This window comes from Coenobita brevimanus, chromosome 74, assembly GCF_032717465.1.
Source record: "Coenobita brevimanus isolate Jiangsu-jjx chromosome 74, ASM3271746v2, whole genome shotgun sequence".
NCBI classification, from domain to species: Eukaryota; Metazoa; Arthropoda; class Malacostraca; order Decapoda; family Coenobitidae; genus Coenobita; species Coenobita brevimanus.
Window position 1 is genome coordinate 2,496,049 of NC_137027.1, and position 26,891 is coordinate 2,522,939.

General features: G+C 42.0%; 1 protein-coding gene across 1 annotated transcript in view; it reads right to left on the bottom strand.

Annotated features, from left to right (window-relative positions):
• The window catches only part of Nt5c (5' nucleotidase C), a 54,621-nt gene that overhangs the window by 15,135 nt on the left and 12,595 nt on the right, over positions 1–26,891 (bottom strand). Inside the window, exons 5-6 of the mRNA XM_080278708.1 lie at positions 14,457–14,585; positions 243–400 (exon numbers count right to left, since the gene is read on the bottom strand). Of these exons, the coding sequence (XP_080134834.1) occupies positions 243–400; positions 14,457–14,585 (287 nt within the window). The remainder of the gene's footprint in view (positions 1–242; positions 401–14,456; positions 14,586–26,891) is intronic.

A 26,891-nucleotide genomic window follows, 5' to 3' on the forward strand; every position in this document is an offset into this window, starting at 1 on the left:
GTAGCCTATACTGTATAGTGTAACTTGGATAATTCAATTGCAGAGTTCTAAATTTCAATTTCATCCTTCATATCTTTATTACAATATTTCACCTGATTTATTATTCACAAACAGCCCTCAGCTTCCTCTCAACCCCCTGAAAGAAAGCTGATGGACTGCAGGAAAAAGACAACCTCAGCCTGCAGTCCACCAGACTCATATCCACTCGAGCCTGAGGAAATCGCTGTTTCACATGAACTTACACAAAATAAAATGGACTGTTGGTAATTATGAAGATTTCCTTATTGTGGTCCTTGAGGCGCTTGAAGAATGCAACGAGCCTGTCATCATGGATGAGGTACTGGTCAATGTCACGCCCCACTATTCGATGCATCTCAGGGTGGATGCTTGCAATTGCTGCCTGTAAGTAAAAAATAAATAAATAAATAAATAACTGCCCATCCCATGTTTCTCCTTCAACCCCTCCACGCCTGGCTGTTTATACCACCGTCACCCTCTCAGTATGGGCAATTTTCTCAAAGCTGCTTGTTTTCAAACCTTATTATCTCAGAATGTAAAGCAGTTAGGGAAACAAATTAAAAACCATATTACACATCAACTCTTCTTGCGAATAAAACCAGCTACAGACCATAACCAGGTCTGTAGCATTGATGAGTAAGGATGTGGAGAATTTACAGTCATCCCTTAATATCTGCATTTTTAACATACAAGATATTAAATATCCGGGGATGGATACAGTACCAGGGCCGGATTCACTAAAGCATTTTATCTTTTTGAACTCTGTTGACACTGCTCACTGCAAATGTAACATTATCCCAGACACAGTTCATTGCTATTTTAGTGATGGCATTATCCTGTGAATCAAATGTAACACTCTTCCTTTTGGCCACTTCATTTATTAATGCCATTAATTCATCAGGGGAAAAGTTAGGATGGGCTGCGAGTACTTCTTTTCATCCATGTTCTCCTTTGCAATCTTGACGGTGAAGGGCTTTGTTGTGTTTACCAGCTGATACAAGGGGAAAGCTCCGTGACTGGTTGGTCATACCAAAGCACTGTAAAAGCCTCCGTCATTGGCTAATTGGAAATCAGCTGGTAACGGTTGAAATGTCTGATGAACCTGATGACCCTCCTCTCATCGCCAAGGACAGGTAAAGTGAAAATTTTATCTATTTTTATAGTTTTTCTTGCCCTTATTACTATACCCTTTGTAAAGACACCTTGGTCCCATTTAATGCACCTATACAGTGGATGTGCAAGCATGCACTACTTGATATCACACTAATTGATACACATAACTTATGAGGAAAAATTCATTTGATGGATGAGTGACTGCAACTTTACAGGTTAAACTTTTAAACACTGACAATTATCCAAGTACTAAATAACCCCATAAAAGGACTGAGGCATCTGGCAATAGATAGATAGATAGATAGACTAAATAACAATACAGTCATCCCTTAACATCTGCATTTTTAACATACACGGTTTTAAATATCCACGGGTGGATACAGTACCAGGGCCAGATTCTCTAAAGCATTTTATCTTGTTGAACTCTGCTGACACTGTTCACTGCAAATGTAACATCATCCCAGGCACAGTTCATGGCTGTTTTAGTGATGGCAATATCCTGTGAATCAAATATAGCACTCTTCCTTTTGGCCACTTCATTTATTCTATCTATCTATCTATTGCCAGACGCCTCAATCCCGTTTGGGGTGGCCACAAACAAATCGCCTCCAAGTCGCCCTGTCCCCCGCCATTTCATTGCCCTGCTCCCAACTCACACCCCCCTCTCTCATATACCTCTCCACCCCATCCCTCCATCGCATCCTCGGCCTCCCCCTCCCTCTTCCCCCCTCCACCTCACTCACATACACTCTCTTCGTCAGTCTTTCACCCTCCATCCTCTCCACGTGGCCAAACCACCTCAGTGCGTTCCTCATAACGCTCCCTCTCACATCCACATCAACACCACAACGTTCCTTTATATCCTCATTCGTCAGCCTGTCTCTCCATGTGACTCCACAGGCTCCTCTTAAATAACTCATTTCCACTGCTCTCACTCTTGACTTGTGTCCTTCCAACAACGTCCAAGCTTCACTTCCATACGTTAGAGTTGGTATCACAATACTGTCATGTAGTAACTTTTTCACTTCCATGCTCACTTCCCTGTTTCTTATCACTGCTTTCAAAGAACCAGCAACCTTTCTTCCCTGCTGTACCCTTTCAAGCACTTCACCCTCCAAACCTCCATCCTTACTCATCACACTACCCAAGTACTTAAACGTACTCACATTTTCCAATTCCTCACCATCCAACCTCACTGTACATTCACTGACTTCACCTCTCTCAAAGACCATCACTTTACTCTTCCCTACATTCACCTTCAGATTCCGTTTCTTACACACTCTCCCAAACTCATCCACCAAGCCTTGCTGCTCCCCTTCGTCTTCACTCAACAACACAGTATCATCTGCAAACAACAGTACAGGGAGTTTCCAAACACTATCCTCTCTCACCAGGGCCACTCCAACATCCACTACCCTACCTTGTACCTCTTTTATTACCCCATCCATGTACAGATTGAACAACCATGGAGACATGACACATCCCTGTTTCAACCAACTTTCAAAGAGAAAAATTCACTTAGTTCGCCATCCACACGCACTGCAGCCTTTGCACCATCGTACATACTCTTCACAGCATTCAACAACTTCCCATCTACTCCATATATTCTTAACACTTTCCACAATCCTTGTCTATCCACCCTGTCATATGCTTTCTCCAAATCCATGAAAGCCGCATACAACTTCTTTCCCTTCTCTAGAAACTTTTCCACTAAAGATCTAAGAATGAATATCTGATCTACACGACCTCTTCCCTTCCTAAAGCCTCCCTGTTCTTCTCCAACTAATTTCTCTGTTCTTTCTCTAACTCTGTCAATAAGTATCCTACCATACACTTTTCGTATTATATTAAAAAGACAAATGCCCCTAGGATTACCACACACTTCTTTTTCCCCTTTTCCTTTGTACAAGGGAATAATTATACCTGACTTCCAATCCTCCGGGACTCTACCTTCCTCCCAGGCTAATCTGCACATCTTCCACATCCATTCTACTACTATCTCTCCCCCATGCTTCAGCATTTCACCACACACTCCATCAATTCCTGGGGTTTTCCCCAATTTAACTTTCTTCATTGCTTCCACAACTTCTATCCTACTGATTTCTTCCTGTCTTCTCACCTCCCTCCTTCTCCCAGCCATTCCCCAGCCACTTATACTTGCATTACTTCCATCCTCTACGTTCAACAATTCCTTAAAGTGTTCTCTCCATCTGCTCACTTTTTCTCCCTTCTCCACTAGTAATCTACCATTTTTATCTTTCACTCCCCTGCTAACTTCACTTCCACCCTGTCTTACTCTTTTCACCTCTTTCCAGAACATGTTCTTACAGTCCCTCCACTTTACACTCAAGTTCCTTCCAAATTCCTCATCCGCTACTCTTCTTACTCTCTCTTACTAATCTTTTCACCTCTCTTTCTTTCTACATATAACTCTCTCTTCCGCGTCTCAACTTCTTCCACGCCCCTATTTCTCATCCATTCATTGTATGCTTTCTTCTTTTGTGCCACAGCCTGTTTCACCTCTTCATTCCACCACGCTTTTCCTTGCACCCCCCTCCGTCTTCTCTTCCTTCCATACACCACATCACATGCTGCACATATTTCTTCTGTGAATATGCTACACACACCTTCCAAGTCTCCCATCTGCTCCAATTCATATTTGCCCAATCGTTCCTCCACTTCTCTCTTATACTCTGCCTTTTTCTCATCCTCTTGTAACCTTTCCACTCTCCTTGCAACTACTCCTTCCTCTCGTCTTTCCCTTCTTCTATTTCTCCATTCTAATTGGACCTTGATTCTGGCCACCACCAAGTAGTGGTCAGAGAGTCCACTCCCCCAACCTCTATAAACTCTTGCATCCATTATACATCTTTGCATCCTTTCATCCACACACACATAATCAATCATTGCCTTCCTTTCATTCAGTTCACCACCCACCCTTCTCATCACTCGCCATGTATACCTGTGGATCATTTTATGCCTGAAGAGGGTATTGGCTACCACCAACCCCCTCCTGGCACAAATGTCCACTAACACACTCCCATTCTCATCTATCTCAGCAGGCACACCCCACTCACCAACTATTCCATCCACCTTCGCATTCCCAACTTTTCCATTCATATCACCAATCAAAAACACTCTCTCATTCCTTCCAAACTTTTCCATGCACACTTCTACATTTGTCCAGAACTCTTCTCTCACTCTTCTAGCACGATCTTGCGTTGGCGCATACACACACACAATCGCCCACATTTGTATTCCAACTTTCAACTTTACCCACACAATCCTTGACCCAACTGATCCATACTGTCTTATGTTCCTCTTCCATCTTTTACTCACAACTATACATACTCCTTCCTTCGCTCTCTCATTCTCACCTACTCCTGCACATATACCCCATCCATACTCCCATTCTCTCACACTTTCTCCTCCCCATTTTGTTTCAGTTATTCCACATACATCCACTTTCGTACCCTCAAGCACCTGGACAATCTCTCTCTCTTTCACCTCATCATTCGCAACTCTTACATTCCATGTACTCATTAACAAGTCATTTGTCCGGTCCTGAGTCGTCATCGTTTGGTCAGTCCTTGTCCGAGGCTTATTGTTTGTTTTTTTAGTTAGTTGTTTTCCGGGGAGGGGCACTAACCCTCCGCCAACCCTTTTAGTCGCCTTTTACGACAAGCAGGGATACTGGGGGAGTATTCTTGAAAACCCCCCCTACCCCCAGGGGGTAGAGGATGAGAGGTAAAAAGATTAGTAAGAGAGAGTAAGAAGAGAGTGAAAGGCATTTGAATGTAAAGTGGAGGGAATGCGAGAAAGTGTTCTGCAAATAGGTAAAGGGAGCTAGACAGGGTGATAAAGAAGTTAGTAGGGGAGTGAAAGATAAAAATGGTAGATTGACAGTGGAGAAGGGAGAAAAAGAGAGCAGATGGAGAAAACACTTTGAGGAAATGTTAAACACAGAGAATGAAAGCATTGCGAGCATAAGTGGCTGGGAAATGGCTGGGAGATCGGGGGTGATGAGAAGGGAGGAAGAGATCAGTAGGATGGAAGTAGTGGAAGCAATGAAGAATGTCAAAATGGGTAAAGCCCCAGGAATTGATAGAGTGTTGGTGAAATGATGAAGCATGGGGTAGAGACAGTAGTAGAATGAATATGGAAGATGTGTAGATTGGCCTGGGAGGAGGGTAAAGTCCTGGAGGATTGGAAATCAGGTATAATTATTCCCCTGTACGAATGAAAAATAAACAAACATGCACATAAATGTACATGGTATAAAGGGAACGGGGATCGTGTTGAAAGGAGCTTGATTGATTATGTGCTCGCAGAGAGGTCGATGCTGGGAATGGTTACTGATACGAGGGCCGTGAGAGGATGATGTGGAGGTGTGTCAGATCATATGATTGTGGTATGCAAGATCAATCTGAGAGGAGTGAGATGCACCAGGAGAGAAAGGAGCAGTCAGGGAGAAAAACTGAAAGTCAAGAAGCTGAGGATCAAAGAAATGGCAGATGAATACATGACCAAAGGAGGGGAGTAGAATCAGTGAACTGGAATGAAATGGATCTGGACAAGCTATGGAATGCATATAAGGACTGCTTACTTACAAATGCTAAAGCGGAGTGTGGTGTGGCAAGAGTAACAACAAAGAAGAAAGGTACGGCATGGTGGGATGAAGAAGCTCAGTGAGCAGTGGTGGAAAAGAGGAAGAAGTGGCTAGAATGGTTACAGGACAGGGGTTCAACTGAAATAAGAACTGAAAACACTGGGTAAGAAGCACATAAAGCGACTAGTGAAGAGGAAAAAGAAGGAGGTAAATGATGATCTAGGGAGAATAGTATGCAAACTACTCTGAAAACAGGAAGTTATTCTGGAAAGAGGTATGGAAATGTAGACGTGACAACGGAAAAAAATGTGAAGATGTAGGTGGTTGATTATTAACCCATGGGGATGAAGTAAGGACCAGATGGAAAGAATATTTTGAAAGCCTGATGAATGGGAATAGAGAGAGCAGAGCCACTGTAAACATGATTGGTTTTGGGGGTGTGCTAAGAAGGAATACAGTGCCAGGAAATGTGATCCTCGCACAGGTGAAGAGCGCTGTGAAGCGGCTGAAAACTGGGTAAGCAGCTGGGATTGATGAGGTGTATGCAGAGATAATTAAGTGTGGTGGAGAGAGCGGAATGAAGTGCTCATTGGAGATACGTAAGAAGGCACGGATGACTGAAACTGTGCCAGCAGAGTGGAAAAAGGCTGTGATTGTACCCCTGTCCAAAATTAAAGGTGAGCGAAGAGAGTGCAAGAATTATCGTGGCATAAGTATACTGGGTGTGGTAGGGAAGGTATATGGAAGAATTATTGTAGAGAAAGTAAGAGAGATACAAGAGGTCCTAGTGAATGATGAACAGGGTGGCTTTAGAAGTGGCAGAGGATGTGTGGATCAAATAATTGCAGTGAGACAGATAGTGGAGAAGGCTTGTGAGAAGGACTATTAGGTGTTTATGGCATTCATCTGGAAAAAGCATACAACAACGAAGACAGAGAAGGATTGTGGAAGGTTTTGCACATGTACAGTGTAGACGGTAAGCTGCTAGGTGCCATCAAGAGGTTTTACAATGGTAGTGAAGCATGTGTATGGGTTAATGGACATCTAAAGTGAATGGTTCACAATCAGTATGAGCGTGTGACAAGGTTGAGTGATATCCCCATGGTTGTTCAATATTTACATGGTTGGGGTGATCAGAGAAGTAAAACCACGAGTAATGGAGAGGGGGATGGCGTTGGTAATGAATGATGATGGATGGAATATCTCAAATTTGTTGTATGCTGATGATGCAGTACTACTTGCAAATACCAGACAAGAACTTGGTAGACTGGTGCAGAGTTTTGCTAATGTCTGTGAGCATCATGCCTTGAGAGTAAATGTAAAAAAGAGTAAAGTGATGGTTACTGAGAGAGAAGATGACTCCCAATGCAATGTTACAGTGAATGGAGAGTGACTGGAACTGGTGAGAGAGTTCAAATATCTGGGTACAATGATAGAAAAGAAAGGAAATTGTGCAAAAGAAGTGGAAAGTAGAGTGACACAAGGATGGAAAGTAGCTGGTGCAATGAAGGCCTTGATAAGAAACAAAGGCTTGAGTGTTGTAGATGCACGAGGCTTAGCCTATATGAAGGAGTGTTAGTGCCAACTTTAACATATGGACGTGAGACTATGGTATGGCAGGAAAATGAAAAGTCAAGAGTGAGTGCTGTGGAGATGGGACTGCTGAGGAATGTATGTGGAGTACAGACAGTGGATTGGATACGAAATAACGTGATTCGTGAAAGATGTGGAGTGAGGAAGTCTGTGGACACCAGAATCGAAAAGAGTGTACTGAGATGGTATGGTCATGTGGAGAGAATGGATAACAACAGAGTAGCGAGAAAGGTATATCTGAGTGAATTTGAAGGAAGGAGGTGGCCAGGTAGGCCAAGGAGAAGGTGGAGGGATATGGTGGATGAGTGTGTGAGGAAGAGAGGTTTGGAAGTCGGTGAGGCTAGGGGACTGACAAGAGATCGAGCTGGCTGGATGAATATTATGAGGATAAACTCATGATCAGGGATTTGGCACCCCTTTCAAACATGACAGCGTCCAGACTGACTCTATCGGATATGTTTATGTGAAGCTACAGAATGTGGTGAATGTTTCTGGCGTATCAGATAAAGCCAGGATTCCAGGGGCCTGAATGGCGAACAAATGGAGATGTGGCCAATTGGACTGGGTAAATTTGGGCTGTCAGGACATTGCTACTCCTCACCCTGCCCTAAGGTGGGAAAGGAGGTCTGGATGATAATGATTATGATGATGATGATGATGATGACTAAGAAAAGAAATGTGTGGCAATCACAGGAGCATTTGTCTTCTTAGTGTATTAAGCAAAATATATGGTATGATACTTACTGATGGAGTTAGGGAAATAGCAGAGGAATTAGTTGGAGAAGAACAGGGAGGGTTTAGGAACGGATGAGGAGTGTGTCCAGCAACACATTTTTTTTATATGTGACACGGTGCTTAACCCTTCCACGCCGGGGGTTTCCCGATGTCACGCGCTCTTCCCTACGGGGGATATCCATGACAGAAAAAAATACCCTTATTTCAAACCCTAATATCTGCCAAACTATAACAGCTAGAGAAAAAATTAAAGATACTTAAGACTCACCAACTCTTCCCCTTTCAAATGAAAGTATCCCCATGCCTCTAGGTTGTCCCACCGATGAGTAAAGATAAGTTAAAGTTCAAAGGGTGGCAGGAAGACGCTTGCGGCTATACATGTCAACCGGCGTTGCTCCACGCCCAAAATCACGACGGCTATACACGTCAATCGGCGCGTAGGGATTAACCCCTTAAACGCGGCCGTGAACAGTCGACCCCCCCCGAGTGGCGGGGTTGTATCGCGGTCTGAGTACCTGTAGGAAAATATTAGCCAAAAATCAGAGATTAACCCTAGAACATTATACTTGGTATGGCAGATAGTACTTACATTCAGCTTTCTCCAGAGACAGGTGTTGAGCCTTCGTGGACTACCCAAGGACTTGTGGAGACTTGCAAAGTTGGGTAACCAAATCTTCACTTTCACACCTCCAGCAACCCGGTTTCCCCTCTACCACAGCCTCATTCTGTCACAGTAAACTTTATACTACAACGTAAAGGTAGTTTGGAATCCGTATTTGTACAATAAGCACTGAAAATAAGGCTAAAATAAACGAAGCGTACGGCCGACATGCACCGCGGCGGCGGTCTTCTGGTCACTCAACAAACATTTCCATTTTCACAGCTAAAAACATGTATACTACATTATTTTCAATCATATTACTTCCCAAAAGATCACCACGGCGCGCTTTTTATTCTGCCTTATGCCCACCACTTTATTCTCGTTCCTGTCAGCCGCTTGCACTGACTGGGAAGAGCTAGAACTCGCCATAATGTCACTTTGAAAGCCTGCAGTAAACTGACGCTAAACAAGGGCAAACCGTGAGAAAAAAAGCTAGTGTTACAACTGGGGAAACAAGCGTTTCCTATTAGCATAAACTGCTTGTGAGAGGAGAGTGCAGATTTACAGTTCTGAGCGCTCAGAGCGCTGCCATGTATCACAGCCAGGCTGGCCGGGCCGTGGAGGGGGGGGGGACGGGGGAAAAACGCGATACTTGGCAACAATTGAGGTCAGTAGTACAAAGGTAAAGTATGCTAGTTGTAGCTAAAGGGTGGTGGTACTGACAGACCATACCAGCTGGAGCCTGCTTGCCCGCGGTTATTCAAAATTTACTAGAATTGCAAATGCGACGATCCGCCGTTATGTCCTTTTTGCCGAGTGTCGCAAACGAGACGATCCGCTTTTAAGGGGTTAAGAAGCAGATGACGAAAAAGACGACTTGTGCACCTAGTAGGAAAATATGGAAGTTGAAAAACCAAGCAGCAGGTGATGACTTCTATAGTGAGATGAGCTGGGCGGTGGCCGAACAGCAAGCCATCAACAGAAGTGTTAATAAACAGTACAGTGCTCTCAAGAACAACCTCCTGAGATTTACTGATTCAGTGTGTGGATGGACAAGGGGCCCACCAAGACATAAGTTACTTGGTGGTGGGATGAGGGCATAGAAGCAGCAGTTATGGAGAAAAGAAGGCTTTTCCGGGAATGGAAAAAGGGTGGTAATAAAGAGGCATACTTGGCTGCCAAGCAATGGGCTAGAAAGAGGTTTACAGGGCAAAGTCTGAGTCTCAGTGACTTTTACCTGATAACCTAAATAATGTGGAAAGGAGAATATGATATTTAAGGTGGCAAATCAGATGAAGTGGGAAAACAGGTATATCACAGGTTAGTAGTATGTAAAGAATGATGAAGGAAAGGTAGCGGTGAATAGTGGGGATATTAAAGACGCCTGGAGACAGCATTACAACCGGTTGTTGAACGAGGAGTTTGACTGGGAGAGGGAAGGCTTGGAGCCGGCAAATCCAGTGTTTGGAACTTGGCCTTTGATTGACGCTGCTACTGTGAGCAGGGGAATAAGCAGGATGCTGATAGGGTTGACAGAGGTGTGTCTAGGTTGACCGCTGAAATGTAAAGTGGGGTTGGTCACTGACAATGAATATGAGTGTATATGAGTGTGTTGTCCCAGATGACTGGGTGAAGAGTGTAACTGTAAATGTGTACAAGGGGAAGGGTGATGCCCCAGAAGGAGGAAATTATAGAGGCAAACACTGAATGACAAGCCAAATGGTTTCTGTACACCAGGAAACCATTTACTATGCTGGGTGGTACCCATATAACCAAATTTTGGCGCCTGGTGGTTTAATGGGTAACTATGGCACTCCAATTGGATTGAGCAGGTGAAGGTTTATATCCAAGGGGTGGCTGGGGTTTACTGCTCACATAATGCCACTCAGGGATGAGTGAGGCTGGTCACTCTCATCTTAAATGTCAGGACCAACTTGCCTAGCCCCAGGCTCCTACGCTCCTCATAGGGTAACGTAGGGATCGACGATGGATGGATGAATGGATGGATAAAGCTTTTGGACCAGATAATGATGGCAACGGAGAGAGTTCTGAAAGGTATACTTAGAGAAAGAGTGAATGCTGATAAGGGCTTATGCCAGGGCAAGGGACCACTGATGCCATATTCATTGTTTGACAGCTTCAGGAAAAATATATAGGAAAGAAAAGGGGTCTGTACTTTTGACAGAGTCCCTAGAGAGGTGGTGAGGTGGGCAATGAGAAAGCCTGGGATCCAGAAGTGCCTGTTTGGGTGGTTATGGCCATGTTTGTAGGTGCTCGCACCCAGGTATGGGTGAATGGAGATTTGAGTGATGAATTTTCCGTGAATGTAGGTGTGCATCATGGGTCAACCATGAGCCCCTTGTTGTGTATCATGATACTTAAAGCCCTCTCATGTGACTTTATAAATAAACTCCTGTGGGAGATGTTGTATGCTGATGATTTGGTCTTGACTGCAAAGAATAAATGGGAGATGGAGGAAAGACTTAAAAATTGGACAGATGGTATGAGGCAAAAGGGCTTAAGAGTAAATGCAGATAAAAGTGATGGTATTTAAGGCTTGTGGCAGTACTGTCAAAGAGGAGGGAACGTGGCCATGTGCAAATTGCCACATGGGCGTGGGAAGTAATTCCATCTTGTGCAGTGTTTGTGATATGTGGGTGCATAAGAGATGTTGTGGTATTAGAGGCAGACTGCATGATAATGCTGATTTCATGTGTGCGTTGTGTTGGGGATAGCATGTGGATATTGTCAGGCGTGAAAGGATTAATCTTGTTGGTGTGTCTCTTCAGTGTGTGGAAGAGTTTTGTTATTTGGGAGACATGTTATGTGCTGGAGGTAGGGCTGGAGCTAGCTCTGTGGCTAGAGTGAGGAGTGGTTGGGAGAAGTTCAGGGAGCTGTTGCGTCTCCTGATATTAAGAGGGCTCTCCCTTCATTGTAAGAGATCTTTGCATGCAGCTTGTTAGGAGTGTAATGCTGTTTGGCAGTGAGAACTGGGCAGTAAAGAAAGAGGATATTTGCAGGCTCAAACGCACAGAAATGACAATGATGAGATGGACGTGTGGTGCATCCCTGAGTGCAAGGCCTGGGAGGGCTAGGTTTAAGAAGGAAGAGTTGAGGGGTAGGATGGGACTGAAGTGTACTGGTGTTGTGATGAAGAGAGGTAGACTGAGATGGTCTGGGCATGTGGAAAGGATGAGGGATGATAACTGGGTGCATAAGGTGAGAAGTGTAATTGTTAGGGGTCGGACTGTGAGAGGCAGACTGAAAAAGACTGGGGACAGGAGGATGGGGGATGATACTTGGGTGTAGAAGTGAGAAGTGTTATCGTTAGAGGTGGGGTTGTAAGAGGCAGACCACAGAAGACTTGGGACGAGGTCATTGAGAGTGACCTCAAGGAACAAGGAGGCTGCCAGAGGTCGAGCAGCAAGGAGAGCAACCATTAGGTGACCAAGGCCGAGGTATGCATGCATTAGCCATTAAAACTTAAACGAAACAAGATGAAACGAAGAGGTTGTGTAAATCAGATATTCATCTTAGGTCCTTAGTGGAAAACATTCCAAAGAAGGCAAAGAAGTTGTATGAGGCCTTCATGGATTTGGAAAAAACATATGACAGAGTGGATACACAAGGAATGCGGAAACTACTAAGAATATATGGAGTAAAAGGAAAGTTGTTAAATGCCGTGAAGAATACGTTGAAGGGAGCTAGGGCTGCAGTGCATGTGCATAGCAAACTGAGGGAATTTTTCTATCTGAATGTTAGACTGAAACAGGGATGTGTCATGTCTCCATGGTTGTTCAGTCAGTATATGGATGGGATTACGAATGAGATACAAGGTAGAGTGGTGGATGTTGGAGAGGACCTAATGAGGGAGGGCAACTTCCAGAATTGTTGTTTGCAGATGATACTATATTGTTCAGTGAAGATGATGGGGAACTGCAAGGCTTGGTGAATGCTGGGCGAGTGTGTAAGAAATGGAATCTAAAGGTGAATTTTGGGAAGTGTAAAGTTATGGTCTTTCAGAGAAATGAAGTCACTGAATGTATAGTTAGGCTGGAAGACAGGGAAATGGAAAATGTGAGTGCACTTAAGTACTTGGGTAATGTGATGAGTAGGGATGGAAGTTTGGAAGATGAAGTGCTTGAATGGGTACAACAAGGAAGAAATGTGGCTGGTTCTTTGAAGGTAATGAAAAGAAATATGGAAGTGAGCATGGAAAAAAAAAAAAAAAAAAAAAAAAAAAAAAAAGCTGCATGATGGTATTGTGATTCCAACTCTAATATATGGAAGTGATGCCTGGACGTTGTTGGAGGGACAGAAGTCCAGAGTGAGAGCAGTGGAAATGAGCTATCTGAGAGGAGCATGTGGAGTTAAATGAAGAGACTGACAAATGAGGAAGTGAAGGAGCATTGTGGTTTGAACATGGATGTGATAGAAAGCGTTGGAAGAAAATGATACTGAGGTGGTCTGGCCATGTGGAGAGGATGGAGAGCAAGAGACTAACAAAAAGAGTGCATGTGAGTGAAGTGGAGGGGGAGGAGAAGGCCAAAGATGAGGTGGAGGGATGGAGTGGAGAGGTATATGAGAGAAGGGGGTGTGAGCTGGGGGGAGGGAAGTGAAATGGTGGGAGACGGGTCAACATGGAAGCGATTTGCTTGTAGAAACCCCATACGGGATTAAGGCATCTGACAAAACATAGACTGACAGACAGAGAGATAGTGACAATGAATTCTATATGACTTCATGGTGTAGGAACCTATGGCTAGGTTACTGTAGTCAAGAATATACAGCCCCTTCGCTACCAGTATGTATTATTTTAGTTTATTCTTTCTGCCTCCAAAAGTAATGGTAAAGGAGAATGTGTGGGCAAATGCCATGAGGTGCTTAGCTGCAGTGCTCATCTCTGTAACATAGATCTATGATGGGTTATTCACCTGACACTCTGAGATACAAGGCTGCTGCATCACCCAGGTTACCACAGTTACCTTGAATACTAAGTCATGGTTGCATGAAACTTGATAAGCCTTAGTTATTTGGCATGGCAGAAATGACTTTCCTTGGTTATTTGTCAAACTGAACCTTCATCAGGTTAGAAAAAAATGTGCTTTACCAACATAGAATTCAATCTACACACTTCTAACTATGCCCTCACATCAAAATAAATATATTAGCTAAAATATTTCTCACAAAAGAGTCTTTCAACATAACCTATACAGAGGTTTCCTGGGAACATCTGACTGAAGTGACAGATTTTCATGTTTCAAGTCCAAATCTTAATTTAACATAGGCCTATCATACATAAATTCAAACCAATTAAAACTAATCTAACCAAACTTACCCCCTATCATTCTTATGACATCATACTTTAGCTTTTCTTGCTCCTGCCAGCTGGTTTTCTTCAACCTCCGGAACACCTTTTGTACTGAAGAGTATAATGAAGACTGTATCTTGCCCCTCCATTTCAAGATTTCTTCATAAAGCTAAATGAATATTTTCTGGAGACAGAAAAAAAAAAAAAAAAAAAATATCCTCCGGCTGAATGAGTTAACTCATTCCAAATCATGTTAACCCTTCAATTCAGTAACATATTTCTTGGTTTATTCTTGCTATTTCCAGACAACTGCATGCAACTTTTGGGAGACCACAGGAAAAGAGAGGGGTAAATGAAGATTATTTTTAACCTATCCATTTTGACAATATTGATCCAAAGCTAAAATAAAATTGAAAGGAATAGCAAAAACAAAATTTTCAAAAGTCATCAGACTGAATGGACTCATCCAAACTAACCTTGACATCATTGAAGAGCATGACAGAGTGGTAAGGGAGGGAATGGTCCATGAAGTACTGCGCCACTTGACTCAGTAAACACATCTCGGGCAGAGAAAATAAGTCCGCAAGGTGGGCCATCTTTGTATCCTGTGTTGGCAATAAAACTTGTATTAGAGCTACACCACATTTTGCTAACGTATTACCATCAATAACTTACAAAACTTGGGCAACCAGAGGATACTTAAGTATAATTTCTATATAAATTTTAAAGTCTACAAGCTCTCTTTCTACCAAACAAATTACTAAAAATGCAACAAACAAAACATGATCCCCGCCATGTGCAGTGGATTCTTTGTTATAGTATGTGCTCTCAGGGTTTGCAACAACTCTGCCAGAATATGTAGGCCTTCTTCCGGGAAGCATTAAGGTGCAAATTAATCCTCAAACATACACTATGAAGGATTAACCAACACTTTTTCTTGTCACTATTCCACACCACCTAGTGAGGTAGCAATACAGGCACATGTTTATTTTTTTTTTTCCAGTAGGTTGTAGGGAAGTGTACAGTGGAGGGACTGTAAGAAAATGTTCTGGAAAGAGGTGAAGAGAGTAAAACAGGGTGGAAGTGAAGTCAGTAGGGGAGTGAAAGATAAAAATGGTAGATTACTAGTGGCGAAGGGAGAAAAGTGAGCAGATGGAGGGAACACTTTAAGGAATTGTTGAACATAGAGGATGGAAGTAAATGCGGGTATAAGTGGCTAGGGAATGGCTGGGAGAAGAAGGGATGTGAGAAGACAGGAAGAAATCAGTAGGATAGAAGTTGTGGAAGCAATGAAGAAAGTTAAATTGGGGAAAACCCCAGGAATTGATGGAGTGTGTGGTGAAATGCTGAAGCATGGAGGAGAGACAGTAGTAGAATGGATGTGGACGATGTGCAGCTTGGCCTGGGAGGAAGGAAGAGTCCCAGAGGATTGGAAGTCAGGTATAATTATTCCCTTGTACAAAGGAAAAGGGGAAAAAGAAGTGTGTGGTAATCACAGGGCAATTTGTCTTCTTAGTGTAACAGGAAAAGAATATGGTAGGATACTTATTAACAGAGTTAGGGAAATAACAGAGGAATTAGTTGGAGAAGAACAGGGAGGCTTTAGGAAGGAAGAGGTTGTGTAGATCAGATATTCATTCTTAGATCTTTAGTGGAAAAGTTTCTAGAGAAGGGAATGAAGCTGTATGCGGCCTTCATGGATTTGGAGAAAGCATATGACAGGGTGGATAGACAAGGATTGTGGAAAGTATTAATAATACATGGAAAAGATGGGAAGTTGTTGAATGCTGTGAAGAGTATGTATGATGGTGCTAAGGCTGCAGCGCATGTGGATGGAGAACTGAATGAATTTTTCTCTTTGAAGGTTGGGTTGAAACAGGGATATGTCATGTCTCCATGGTTGTTCAATTTGTACATGGATGGGGTAACAAAGGAGATGCAAGTCAGGGCAGTGGATGTTGGAGAGGCCCTTGTGAGAGAGAGTAGTGTCTGGAAACTCCCTGTACTGTTGTTTGCAGATGATACTGTGTAAGTGAAGACGACGGGGAGCTGCAAGGCCTGGTGGATGAGTTTGGGAGAGTGTGTAAGAAACGGAATGTAAAGGTGAATGTAGGAAAGAGTAAAGTGATGGTCTTTGAGACAGGTGAAGTCAGTGAATGTACAGCGAGGTTGGATGGTGAGGAAATGGAAAATGTGAGTACGTTTAAGTACTTGGAGAGTGTGATGAGTAAGGATGGAAGTTTGGAGGGTGAAGTGCTTGAAAGGGTACACCAAGGAAGAAAGGTTGCTGGTTCCTTGAAAGCAGTGATAAGAAACATGAAAGTGAACATGGAAGTGAAAAAGTTACTACATGACAGTATTGTGATATCAACTCTAACGTATGGAAGTGAAGCTTGGATGTTGTTGGAAGAACACAAGTCAAGAGTGAGAGCAGTTGAAATGAGTTAAGAGGAGCCTGTGGAGTCACATGGAGAGACAGGCTGACAAATGAGGATATAATGGAGCGTTGTGGTGTGGATGTGGATGTGATAGGAAGCATTAGGAGGAACACACTGAGGTGGTTTGGCCATGTGGAGAGGATGGAGGGTGAGAGACTGATAAGGAGAGTGAGAGTGAGGTGGAGGGGGGGAGAGGGAGGGGGAGGCTGAGGATGAGATGAAGGGATGGAGTGGAGAGGTATATGAGGAAGGGGGGTGTGAGTTGGAAGCAGGGGAGTGAAATGGCGGGGGACTAGGCTACGTTGAGGCGATTTATTTGTGGCCACCCCGTACGGGATTAAGGCGTCTGGCAATAGATAGATAGACAACAGATAGGTTGTATCAACTTGTGACAAGAGCACAAATTATTGCATTACAACCACTATTTTCACTGATAGCAATTTTATTATTACACTGTATTCCTGCGAATAAAGACATCTGCCCTATGCCCTTCACCATTTTTGGTCACTGTGACCTTGGGGTTGACCTAAACATAAACATGTCAAACACCAAGACAAGGGCACACAGTCAGCTTGAGAGGATTCATTTGACACCTCAACTATCAAAACTGGTTCATATTCATAGCAAGTAGAGCATAAATGGATGGGCAGAAAGACACAGATGTTATTCTGGCTCAGCTATCCAAGACCCTCAACCTTGTCTTTGGGGACTGGGGATCTAATAAGCCTATGAGGATTGTCTAACTACTGTATCTAAGATAAAATACATTACTTATATTTCAAGGGTAAACTCTTTCGGCATTAGCTACAGTCACTATTCAGGAGATGAGCTGGAGTGATTACAATGAGGGACAAATTATAGGGATCTTTAGTCTCTATGTGATTTCTGAACAACGGGTCACAACGGCAGAAGACAAATCTACAATAAACATATATTTTCCGGGTTAGTGCTCTATATTTGTAATAGTAAATGTTGTTCACCAGATCCTTGCTTTTCCAGCTATACAGACTCTACGTGAATCTGGAACAGGACTTTGAAGATATACAAGAATTCAGCAAATGGGACTGAAAAGATTATGGGAAGCCTGATGAAAACAATACAAAATGTGCAAATGAACCATTGGTCACGCATGAACCTGGGACAGTTTCTTTGTGGTGTGGAGGTCTAGCTACAATTTCCGACATTCATGCATCACAGTCACTTGGTCATTTCAACTAACATTTGATACTTCCATTCAATCATGTCAGTGCCACCAACAAACATGTGATTATGTCAAGGCCGTCAACTGCACCAGATGCTAAACCTCTGTTGCAGACTGATGCTGTCACAATTTTTCATATGTTGCCATCTGTATCCTCATATACTCAATTAAATCCTACAGAGGGTCTGTCTAACAAGCATAAAACTAAAATACAGTATGACCTACTATGAACCTAACTCAAACTTTGTCAAAGGCACTGTTGTTAACTTACAAATATCACTGAACAAACACAAATATTTCAGTTGCAAATCTAAAACTATGAAAAAAAAAAAGTATGTATGAGATATTATTCACTGTGCTCCCAGAAGATTGAAGGGCACCTGCCGATTATGCATGAAAGTTTTTTTATGTACATAATTCTGCTCAGCTACTTAAGCACTGTGATGCTTTTGTGCTCCTTCATGCCTTAACCACCTCAGTTGCACCTATAGCAAGAAAGCACATATTTATGGGACATCTCTTTTGCCATTCTCTCATTTTCTGTGTAACAGAAAACAGTAGACAAATAACTTGGATAGTATTTTTTGAAGAAAACAAGAGTTTGCTTCAAATCATCTCATCTGAGCACTGGAGGAAAGAAAATCTGTGTCATCAATGTTCTTGAAAGGTCATAATACAAGATGCCCACTACAGCAGGTGTGTACTGGGATATTCAAAAGCAGATGTAAACAAGCAAAGCCATTAGTCAAACAGCCATGTCCAAAGTCACGCAGTAAGACAGAGACGACTCTAAGAAGTAATGCGTTAATCCCTTCAGTACAATGGCAGTATCTTATCATTCCTACCACAGATGATTCTATTACTGTATTTCAGTGAGACTATTTCAAAACACCTGGCAGTACACAGCTCAATGGGAGTTGCTTCTAACTCCCTAATTAGGTACAGTACAAGGGTTGGTGAATAAAAAAATCCTACAGTAGTACTGTACTTATAATATAAGGGAAATGTCTATGTGCTGATGGGATTAAGTGGTAGTAAGTGTTGATGGCATTAAGTATTAGTAAGTGTTAATGGGATTAAGTGTGCTGATGGGATTCAGTGTTAGTAATTTCTCTGGCTGAAAGGCAAGCAAGGTACCAGGGCCAGAGCAGCTCATAAAACTGACATCAAAGAATACTCCAAGCACTATGTATACTGCATACCTCTGGATTTGGCATATGACATACAAGAATAAATTACACAGGAAAATGAGGTAAAAATGAGATACAAGTAACAAAGAAAGTACAACTGTACAGAATATCCTTTGCAAAAATGTATTATAACATAACATTGTGAAAAATTAGTAGCTGCTGAACCTTAATAATAATGTAACTGATACAGGCAGTCCTCATTGTAAGCTCCAAAACATCACAATTTTTTCATCATTCAACTGGTAAAATATAAACTGACAGAGACTGGCAAACTTGCTTTATAAGTTGCAATGAAACGTCCATAAGCACACTTTCTATAATTTACTGGGGATTCAACAGCAAAAATAGCATATAAAAGGCAGCTTATAATGAGGATTTACTATACTGTATTGTGCAAAACTTTGGTATGTTAATATGTACAATGTTCCGAATGAATGGAGGTACAGTACAGGATATAAAGATAAATGTAACGAAAGACAAATGCTACAATGCTGATAAGTGAAGAAATATGATTCCCAACAGGTGTCTTGGAAGGTTACACTCACTGTTGTACTGGAAGAGGGTAGGATGGAGCTGCAAAAGACAGTGAACAAGTTGAAAAGGGTAATGTAATACAGTACATCCTCAGTATAAGTTACCTTTTTATTAAGTCCAAAGTACATCATACAAATACTACCTACTAAGTTTCCAATGCTTCCTTGATTGCCAAGTTGGCTATTTCCCCCCAGTTAGCATGTAAACTATATGGATGAAGTTGAGACATCTAAAACACAAACCTGACTTATAATGAGGACTGCCCATATATGTACAGTAAACTTCCTAATATCCATACTAATAGAGCCAAAGCCTATACAAATAAGTGGAAATTATAAATAATGCAATTTTAACCCCTAAACCCCCATAAATGGCACAACAGCCCTCTAAATTAGCCCAGCCTGCAAAAGCACAATAAATTATCACAAAACATGAATATAAAATTTGAATAAACATGTAATACCATTCAGTATTTTGAGACTCATCATTGCTGATCAGACATTTTGTTTATTTTTCCCATGTGGCAATGCAAAAAAGATTACTGTAACTCCTCCCTCATACCAAGGATGACGTGATACCATGCACATATGGGTATCAGGAAGTTTACTAAACAAGCTTGCAAGTACGGTGTTTGTGCTTAAAAGAAAATACAGTGGGCTCGCACAGTGCACGAGTGGATGGGCGGTCCACGACCTCAAACACTGTGATTTCGTGTACTGTGAATACATAATCTTCTGGGAAAAATAACATATGGGCAGGACCCCCATCAAACCTTGATATTTCTATAAAGGGAAAATTTTTAAGTCATTTACTACAGATACAGCTAAAATAACAAAAATATGGTCAGTCACCTTAAAAACAGTAGACAACAGGTCTGGTGGTCTTAACCCGTGGAATGTGCAATTACCTTTTTTTATCCCATCCCGTGGTGTGCAAAAAATGAAGGAATAAAAAGTTTTTTTTTTAGTTTTTGTTTATTATAAACTTGAAGATAAACATCCAGCACATCATCTGGTGAAAAAAAAAAAAAATCTCACTCTCTCTTTCTCTGTCTTTGTGTAGGGCCATGTGTAAGTTTACACAGGGAGTAGAGAAAAAATGAATAAAAAAATATTTTTTTTTTTTTTTTAATTATAAACTTGAAGACAAACATCCAGGGCATCACCTGGTGAAAAGAAAAAAATCTCTCTCTCTCCATCTTTGCGTAGTGCCATGCATAAATTTGGGTAGGGGTGGAATAGTTAGCAGTGATGCACGGCCAGCACAGTCTGAGCTGTGGCTCGCAACGCAACGCTACCCAGCCTGAGCTGTGGCTCACAATCCACAGGTTAAATAGCAAGGGTTCCGAGGCGTGGCAACACAGAGTGCACCCGATGCCCTGGCCGCACCACATGTGTTTAACAGTTGCCAGTGTTGTATTATTACAAGCTTTGACGAAGAAATTTACGGCCTGCAGATTGTTATATTTCTTCCAGAATGCAGCAACAGTCATAGGGTGGTGGCTGCAGGTATGCCAGGTGAAGCAGGTGCATCAGGTGGGCCTGTGTAGGTGGAGGGGAAGGTGGCTGGTGAGTCAAGTGGGGCAGTGGAGGTGGAGGGGATGGCGGCAGGCGAGTCAGGGGAGGTGAACAGGGGAGGATCCTCCATCTCCTCCTCGCTTCTGCTCACATTTTCGGCAATTTCCTTCATCTCTTATTGTTTGTCTATTTCACTCCTCATCTTGTTATGGACATATTTGCAGTATAACAACTTGGCATTCGCGAAATAACTGTTATTTAAGTGAATCCATACGTTATTATAGAAACTGGGTACCTATTCTAACTTACAGTTATTGCTGAAAATGTTATTGTCGAAGTCGTTATTGGTGAGATCTTACTGTTGATTCCGCTTGAGCAGCTCCCCAAGAGCCTCTAAGTCACGATGGGCACATCATGCAGGGAGAGGGGTTGCATAGTCAGGGGAAAATAGCAGTTTTGGGCCACTCCTTGCCTCTGCCTCGCGTATTGTGGGCTAAACTCGCGCATTCAAAGTTTTATGGTTATGATTTTATATCACTCATGTACTGTACTATGCGATTCGCACACTGTGATCACGCGTACTATGCAAGCCCACTGTACTGGTATACAATACAAAACTTTCCTTTGAATCCACACACTCCGTATCAATCTGGTACCTGAAATCTATCAAGACACTGAGGAAATGATGAGAGATTATTATGCATTTGTGGATGGCAAACACAAATTCTATTTATACAAAATTATGATGATGGCATGGTGGACTGAAGAGGTGAGACAGGCTGCGGCACAAAAGAAGGAAGCATACAATGAATGGATGAGAAATAAGGGCGTGGAAGAAGTTGAGAGGCGGAAGAGAGAGTTATATGTAGAAAGAAAGAGAGAGGTGAAAAGATTAGTAAGAGAGAGTAAGAAGAGAGCAGATGAGGAATTTGGAAGGAACTTGAGTGTAAAGTGGAGGGACTGTAAGAAAATGTTCTGGAAAGAGGTGAAAAGAGTAAGACAGGGTGCAAGTGAAGTTAGCAGGGGAGTGAAAGATAAAAATGGTAGATTACTAGTGGAGAAGGGAGAAAAAGTGAGCAGATGGAGAGAACACTTTAAGGAATTGTTGAACATAGAGGATGGAAGTAATGCGAGTATAAGTGGCTGGGGAATGGCTGGGAGAAGGAGGGAGGTGAGAAGACAGGAAGAAATCAGTAGAAGTTGTGGAAGCAATGAAGAAAGTTAAATAGGGGAAAGCCCCAGGAATTAATGGAGTGTGTGGTGAAATACTGAAGCATGGGGTACAGATAGTAGTAGAATGGATGTGGACGATGTAAAGATTGGTCTGGGAGGAAGGTAGAGTCCCGGAGGACTGGAAGTCAGGTATAATTATTCCCTTGTACAAAGGAAAAGGGGAAAAAGAAGTGTGTGGTAATCATAGGGGCATTTGTCTTCTTAGTATAATAGGAAAAGTGTATGGTAGGATACTTATTGACAGAGTTAGAGAAAGAACAGAGAAATTAGTTGGAAAAGAACAGGGAGGCTTTAGGAAGGGAAGAGGTCGTGTAGATCAGATATTCATTCTTAGATCTTTAGTGGAAAAGTTTCTAGAGAAGGGAAAGAAGTTGTATGTGGCTTTCATGGATTTAGAGAAAGCATATGACAGGGTGGATAGACAAGGATTGTGGAAAGTGTTAAGAATATATGGAGTAGATGGGAAGTTGTTGAATGCTGTGAAGAGTATGTACGATGGTGCGAAGGCTGCAGTGCGTGTGGATGGTGAACTAAGTGAATTTTTATCTTTGAAAGTTGGGTTGAAACAGGGATGTGTCATGTCTCCATGGTTGTTCAATCTGTACATGGATGGGGTAATAAAAGAGGTACAAGGTAGGGTAGTGGATGTTGGAGTGGCCCTGGTGAGACAGGATAGTGTTTGGAAACTCCCTGTACTGTTGTTTGCAGATGATACTGTGCTGTTGAGTGAAGACGAAGGGGAGCTGCAAGGCTTGGTGGATGAGATTGGGAGAGTGTGTAAGAAACGGAATCTAAAGGTGAATGTAGGAAAGAGTAAAGTGATGGTCTTTGAGAGAGGTGAAGTCAGTGAATGTACAGTGAGGTTGGATGGTGAGGAATTGGAAAATGTGAGTACGTTTAAGTACTTGGGTAGTGTAATGAGTAAGGATGGAGGTTTGGAGGGTGAAGTGCTTGAAAGGGTACAGCAGGGAAGAAAGGTTGCTGGTTCTTTGAAAGCAGTGATAAGAAACAGGGAAGTGAGCATGGAAGTGAAAAAGTTACTACACGACAGTATTGTGACACCAACTCTAACGTATGGAAGTGAAGCTTGGACATTGTTGGAAGGACACAAGTCAAGAGTGAGAGCAGTGGAAATGAGTTATTTAAGAGGAGCCTGTTGAGTCACATGGAGAGACAGGCTGATGAATAAGGATATAAAGGAGCGTTGTGGTGTGGATGTGGATGTGATAGGAAGCGTTATGAGGAACACACTGAGGTGGTTTGGCCATGTGGAGACGATGGAGGGTGAAAGACTGACGAAGAGAGTGTATGTGAGTGAGGTGGAGGGGGGAAGAGGGAGGGGGAGGCCGAGGATGAAATGGAGGGATGGGGTGGAGAGGTATATGAGAGAGGGGGGTGTGAGTTGGGAGCAGGGCAGTGAAATGGCGGGGGACAGGGCGACTTGGAGGCGGTTTGTTTGTGGCCACCCCAAACGGGATTGAGGCGTCTGGCAATAGATAGATAGATAGATGATGATGGCGCAGGTAGGTACAGAGCCAGGATTCTGGGGACTTGAATGATGAGTGAATGGATGCGTGGCCCATTAGACTGGGCAAACTTCGGGTGTCTGGACATTGCTACTCTTCATCCTGCCCTACGGTAGGAAAAGAGGTCCGGATGGATGAATGAATGAATAAATGACGACAACGATGACGATGACGATGTTGATATGATAATGATGATGATGACAACGACAAAATTTAGATCCCCAAATGGAATAAAAAGGCAAATATTGTAGTGTCCAAACAATGACAATTTCAACATGAAGACTATTTTGAATCATGCTTATCTAATATGTCTGACTGCAGATAAAATTCAGTGATCAGATGTGGTAATGTTTCTACTGGCAGTTCTGTATATAATGAAAGTCCAAATTACCCAGAGGTCATTAATTATGGTTTAACAAAGCAGTGTGACTCTCCAAGAGAGTAATCCATTAACCACTGCTTACCAATTTTTTTTTTTTTCCTCAAAACTGAATTCCATGTGACAGAAAGCAGACATTTTTTCCACCACACTCCATTGGATTTTTTTTCTTTTCAGCGTTAGATATTTTTCCTCCTTTCAGGGTTCTATTTTCCTAAAACTAACAAATTTCTACCTTCTATCCCCAGGATGTCAGAGAACACTTCCCCAGTGATCAAAGTTCAATGCTGGAAGCCTGACTGTCCCACATCCTTTGAGAGATGTGACCACAGGTTTTGTGTTCTGCATTCTCCATGCTGCAACAGAGATGCAGGATAACCAATTCACTAGTGACATCATCACATTCCATTACCTCATCACAAATTCAAAAGACTGTGATACACCAGAAAATACCAGTCCTGGAGGACTAGGTACTTTGACAACTCAATCCCAAAAGATAAATGTCTGAAAACATGGCTGTATCAAACCAATGAGTCACTGTAATACAGTATAGTTTAGGTTATTAAATCAGCTTTCATATTAATTGTGGAGACCTACAATGAGGGAGAGAATATAGTGGAGAGGGCTGGAATGTACTAGAAGAGCTTGTAACTAAATCAGTGAAAAAACAAAAAAGTGGTTTACACACACAAAACCTGTTAACATACAGGTAGTAAAAAATTGAAATGCCAAAGTACAAACACTGAAAATAAAGTATCTTCTACTGAAGTAATAATTACTTTTCCACATTCCAATTCTTTAAGAAGCTACAAATCACTTTCAAATCTGATATTAACTAATCATGCACATCATGCAAATACTAGTTCAGTGAAACATTAACCCCTTCAAACTAATGTCAAATATTAATCTGAATTCTGACAGCTGACAAGCATTTTTATTCAGCTATGAAGTGAGCTTGCTGACAGACAAGTTTAACACATTAAGACTAACCAACTGCTATCACAGTCTTTGTGTACCAAAGTGACCACACAACAAAGCAGAAACAATTGATAAACATCTAAAGAAGCTGTAAATGGAACATAAACATATGGTACCTCAAGGGTGTACACAGTACAGTAAGTTCCCACTATAAGTTACCTTTTTTGACATTCTATAATGTTATTAGGTCTGCAATAAACTGCAGAAAAACTGCCAATTAAAATTTCATTGCCATCTACCAAGCTGATCTGCCAGTTAACCCCAGTAGTACAGTAAGAAAATGCATAGGTAGCAGGCAGTGGCAACCATCATCCACTCACTTGATATTGTGCTGCCTATTTCTTCCACCTTTATCATTCTTTTTCTGTGTCTGCCCTCCTCTCTTCCTATTTCTATCATCTTTCCTGTCACTTTTTGTTAGTCTTCTTTCCTCTTCAGGTGGCTTTCCATTAAGTGAAAAGCCATATGGTTTCCTGTAAGCCAGGAAACCATTTATAACGCTGGATGGTAACCATATAAGCAACTCATATGTGTTCCCCACTTGTCAGCAAGTAGGTTGGTGGAGGGTTAGTGCTCCTCCCCGTAAAACAACTACCTCAAAGACAAATAGCATCCCTTACAGGATTATGGCATCTGGCAATATATAGACAGACAGAGAGTAATTGTTTGAAAAAAGAAAAAACTAAAATTCTGATATTTTGGAATACATGCCCAATTTACAACAAGGACTGACTATACAGTATAGCACATGCAAACCCAACTGGTTGTTCCGCGAATGAATACGAATATCTATGGGTAACCAAAATAAATACAGTAACATTCAGTACAGCCCTGTTTTGTGCAGTTAGCATCATCATCATCATCATCTAATTCAGTGTTGCACCATGAGAAGCGTAAGAGCTCGGGGCTAGGCAAGTTGGTTCTGACATTTAAGATGAGGGTGACTATCAGGAGAAATTACCATATATTCTGAATATAGCAAATCATTTAAAAACAACCACTGTTTTTTAGTTAATGAGTCTTAAAAAAAAAAAAAAAAAAAAAAGTCCCCAAAGTTCCCCTTTTGGCCATCTTGGAAAATGTACTCACCCACCAAATACTGTACATCCAAATGAATGGTGATCATCATTAAGAATAAGAAAGGGTGAATGAACAAGAATATAATGGTAAGAGATAGTCAATATATGGATATTTAACTCACATCTAACCTCCCATCAGTTGATGCTAGGCCTCAAAGCTCTTAGTCACTCCCCATATTCATCAAGGGTGGATATTTTGAATGTCATTAGGGAAGAATTGAATGTCATTTAGCTATTTTGCTGTGGAAAATAACGCCATCTAAAACGTGTTTTGTGAAACAGAGGGTGTGCAAAACAAGGGTCTACTGTACTACAGGAAGTCCTCATGACAAATTTCCAGTTTGATGTTCATTCTCCTTGTTCCAAGTCATGGAATCGTAATGAAATTTTATTATATAAAGTGATGAGTTTTCTGTAAATGTTGGTGTGCATAAGTGGTCAGTCTTGTGCCCCTTTTGTTTATCACGGTACTTGTAGCCCTCTCACCTGACTTCAGAAATGGACTGCCATGCGAGATGTTGTTGTTGTATGCTGATGATTCGATGTTGTTGCAGAGAATGAAAGGGAGGCAGAGGGAATATTTAGGATGTGGAGAGATGGTATGGGGCACAAAGGCTTAAGAGTGAATGGAGATAAAATAAAAGTGATGGTATTTAAGGCTGGGGGAGGTACTGTCAAAGAAGAGGGAGAGCAGCCATGTGCGATTTGTCACAAGGGTTTGGGAAGTAATTCCATCTTGTGCAGTGTTTGTGATAAGTGGGTGCATATGAGATGTAGCGGTATAAGCGGCAGACTGCGAGTTAATGCTGATTTCATGTGTGCAGTGTGTCGGGAAT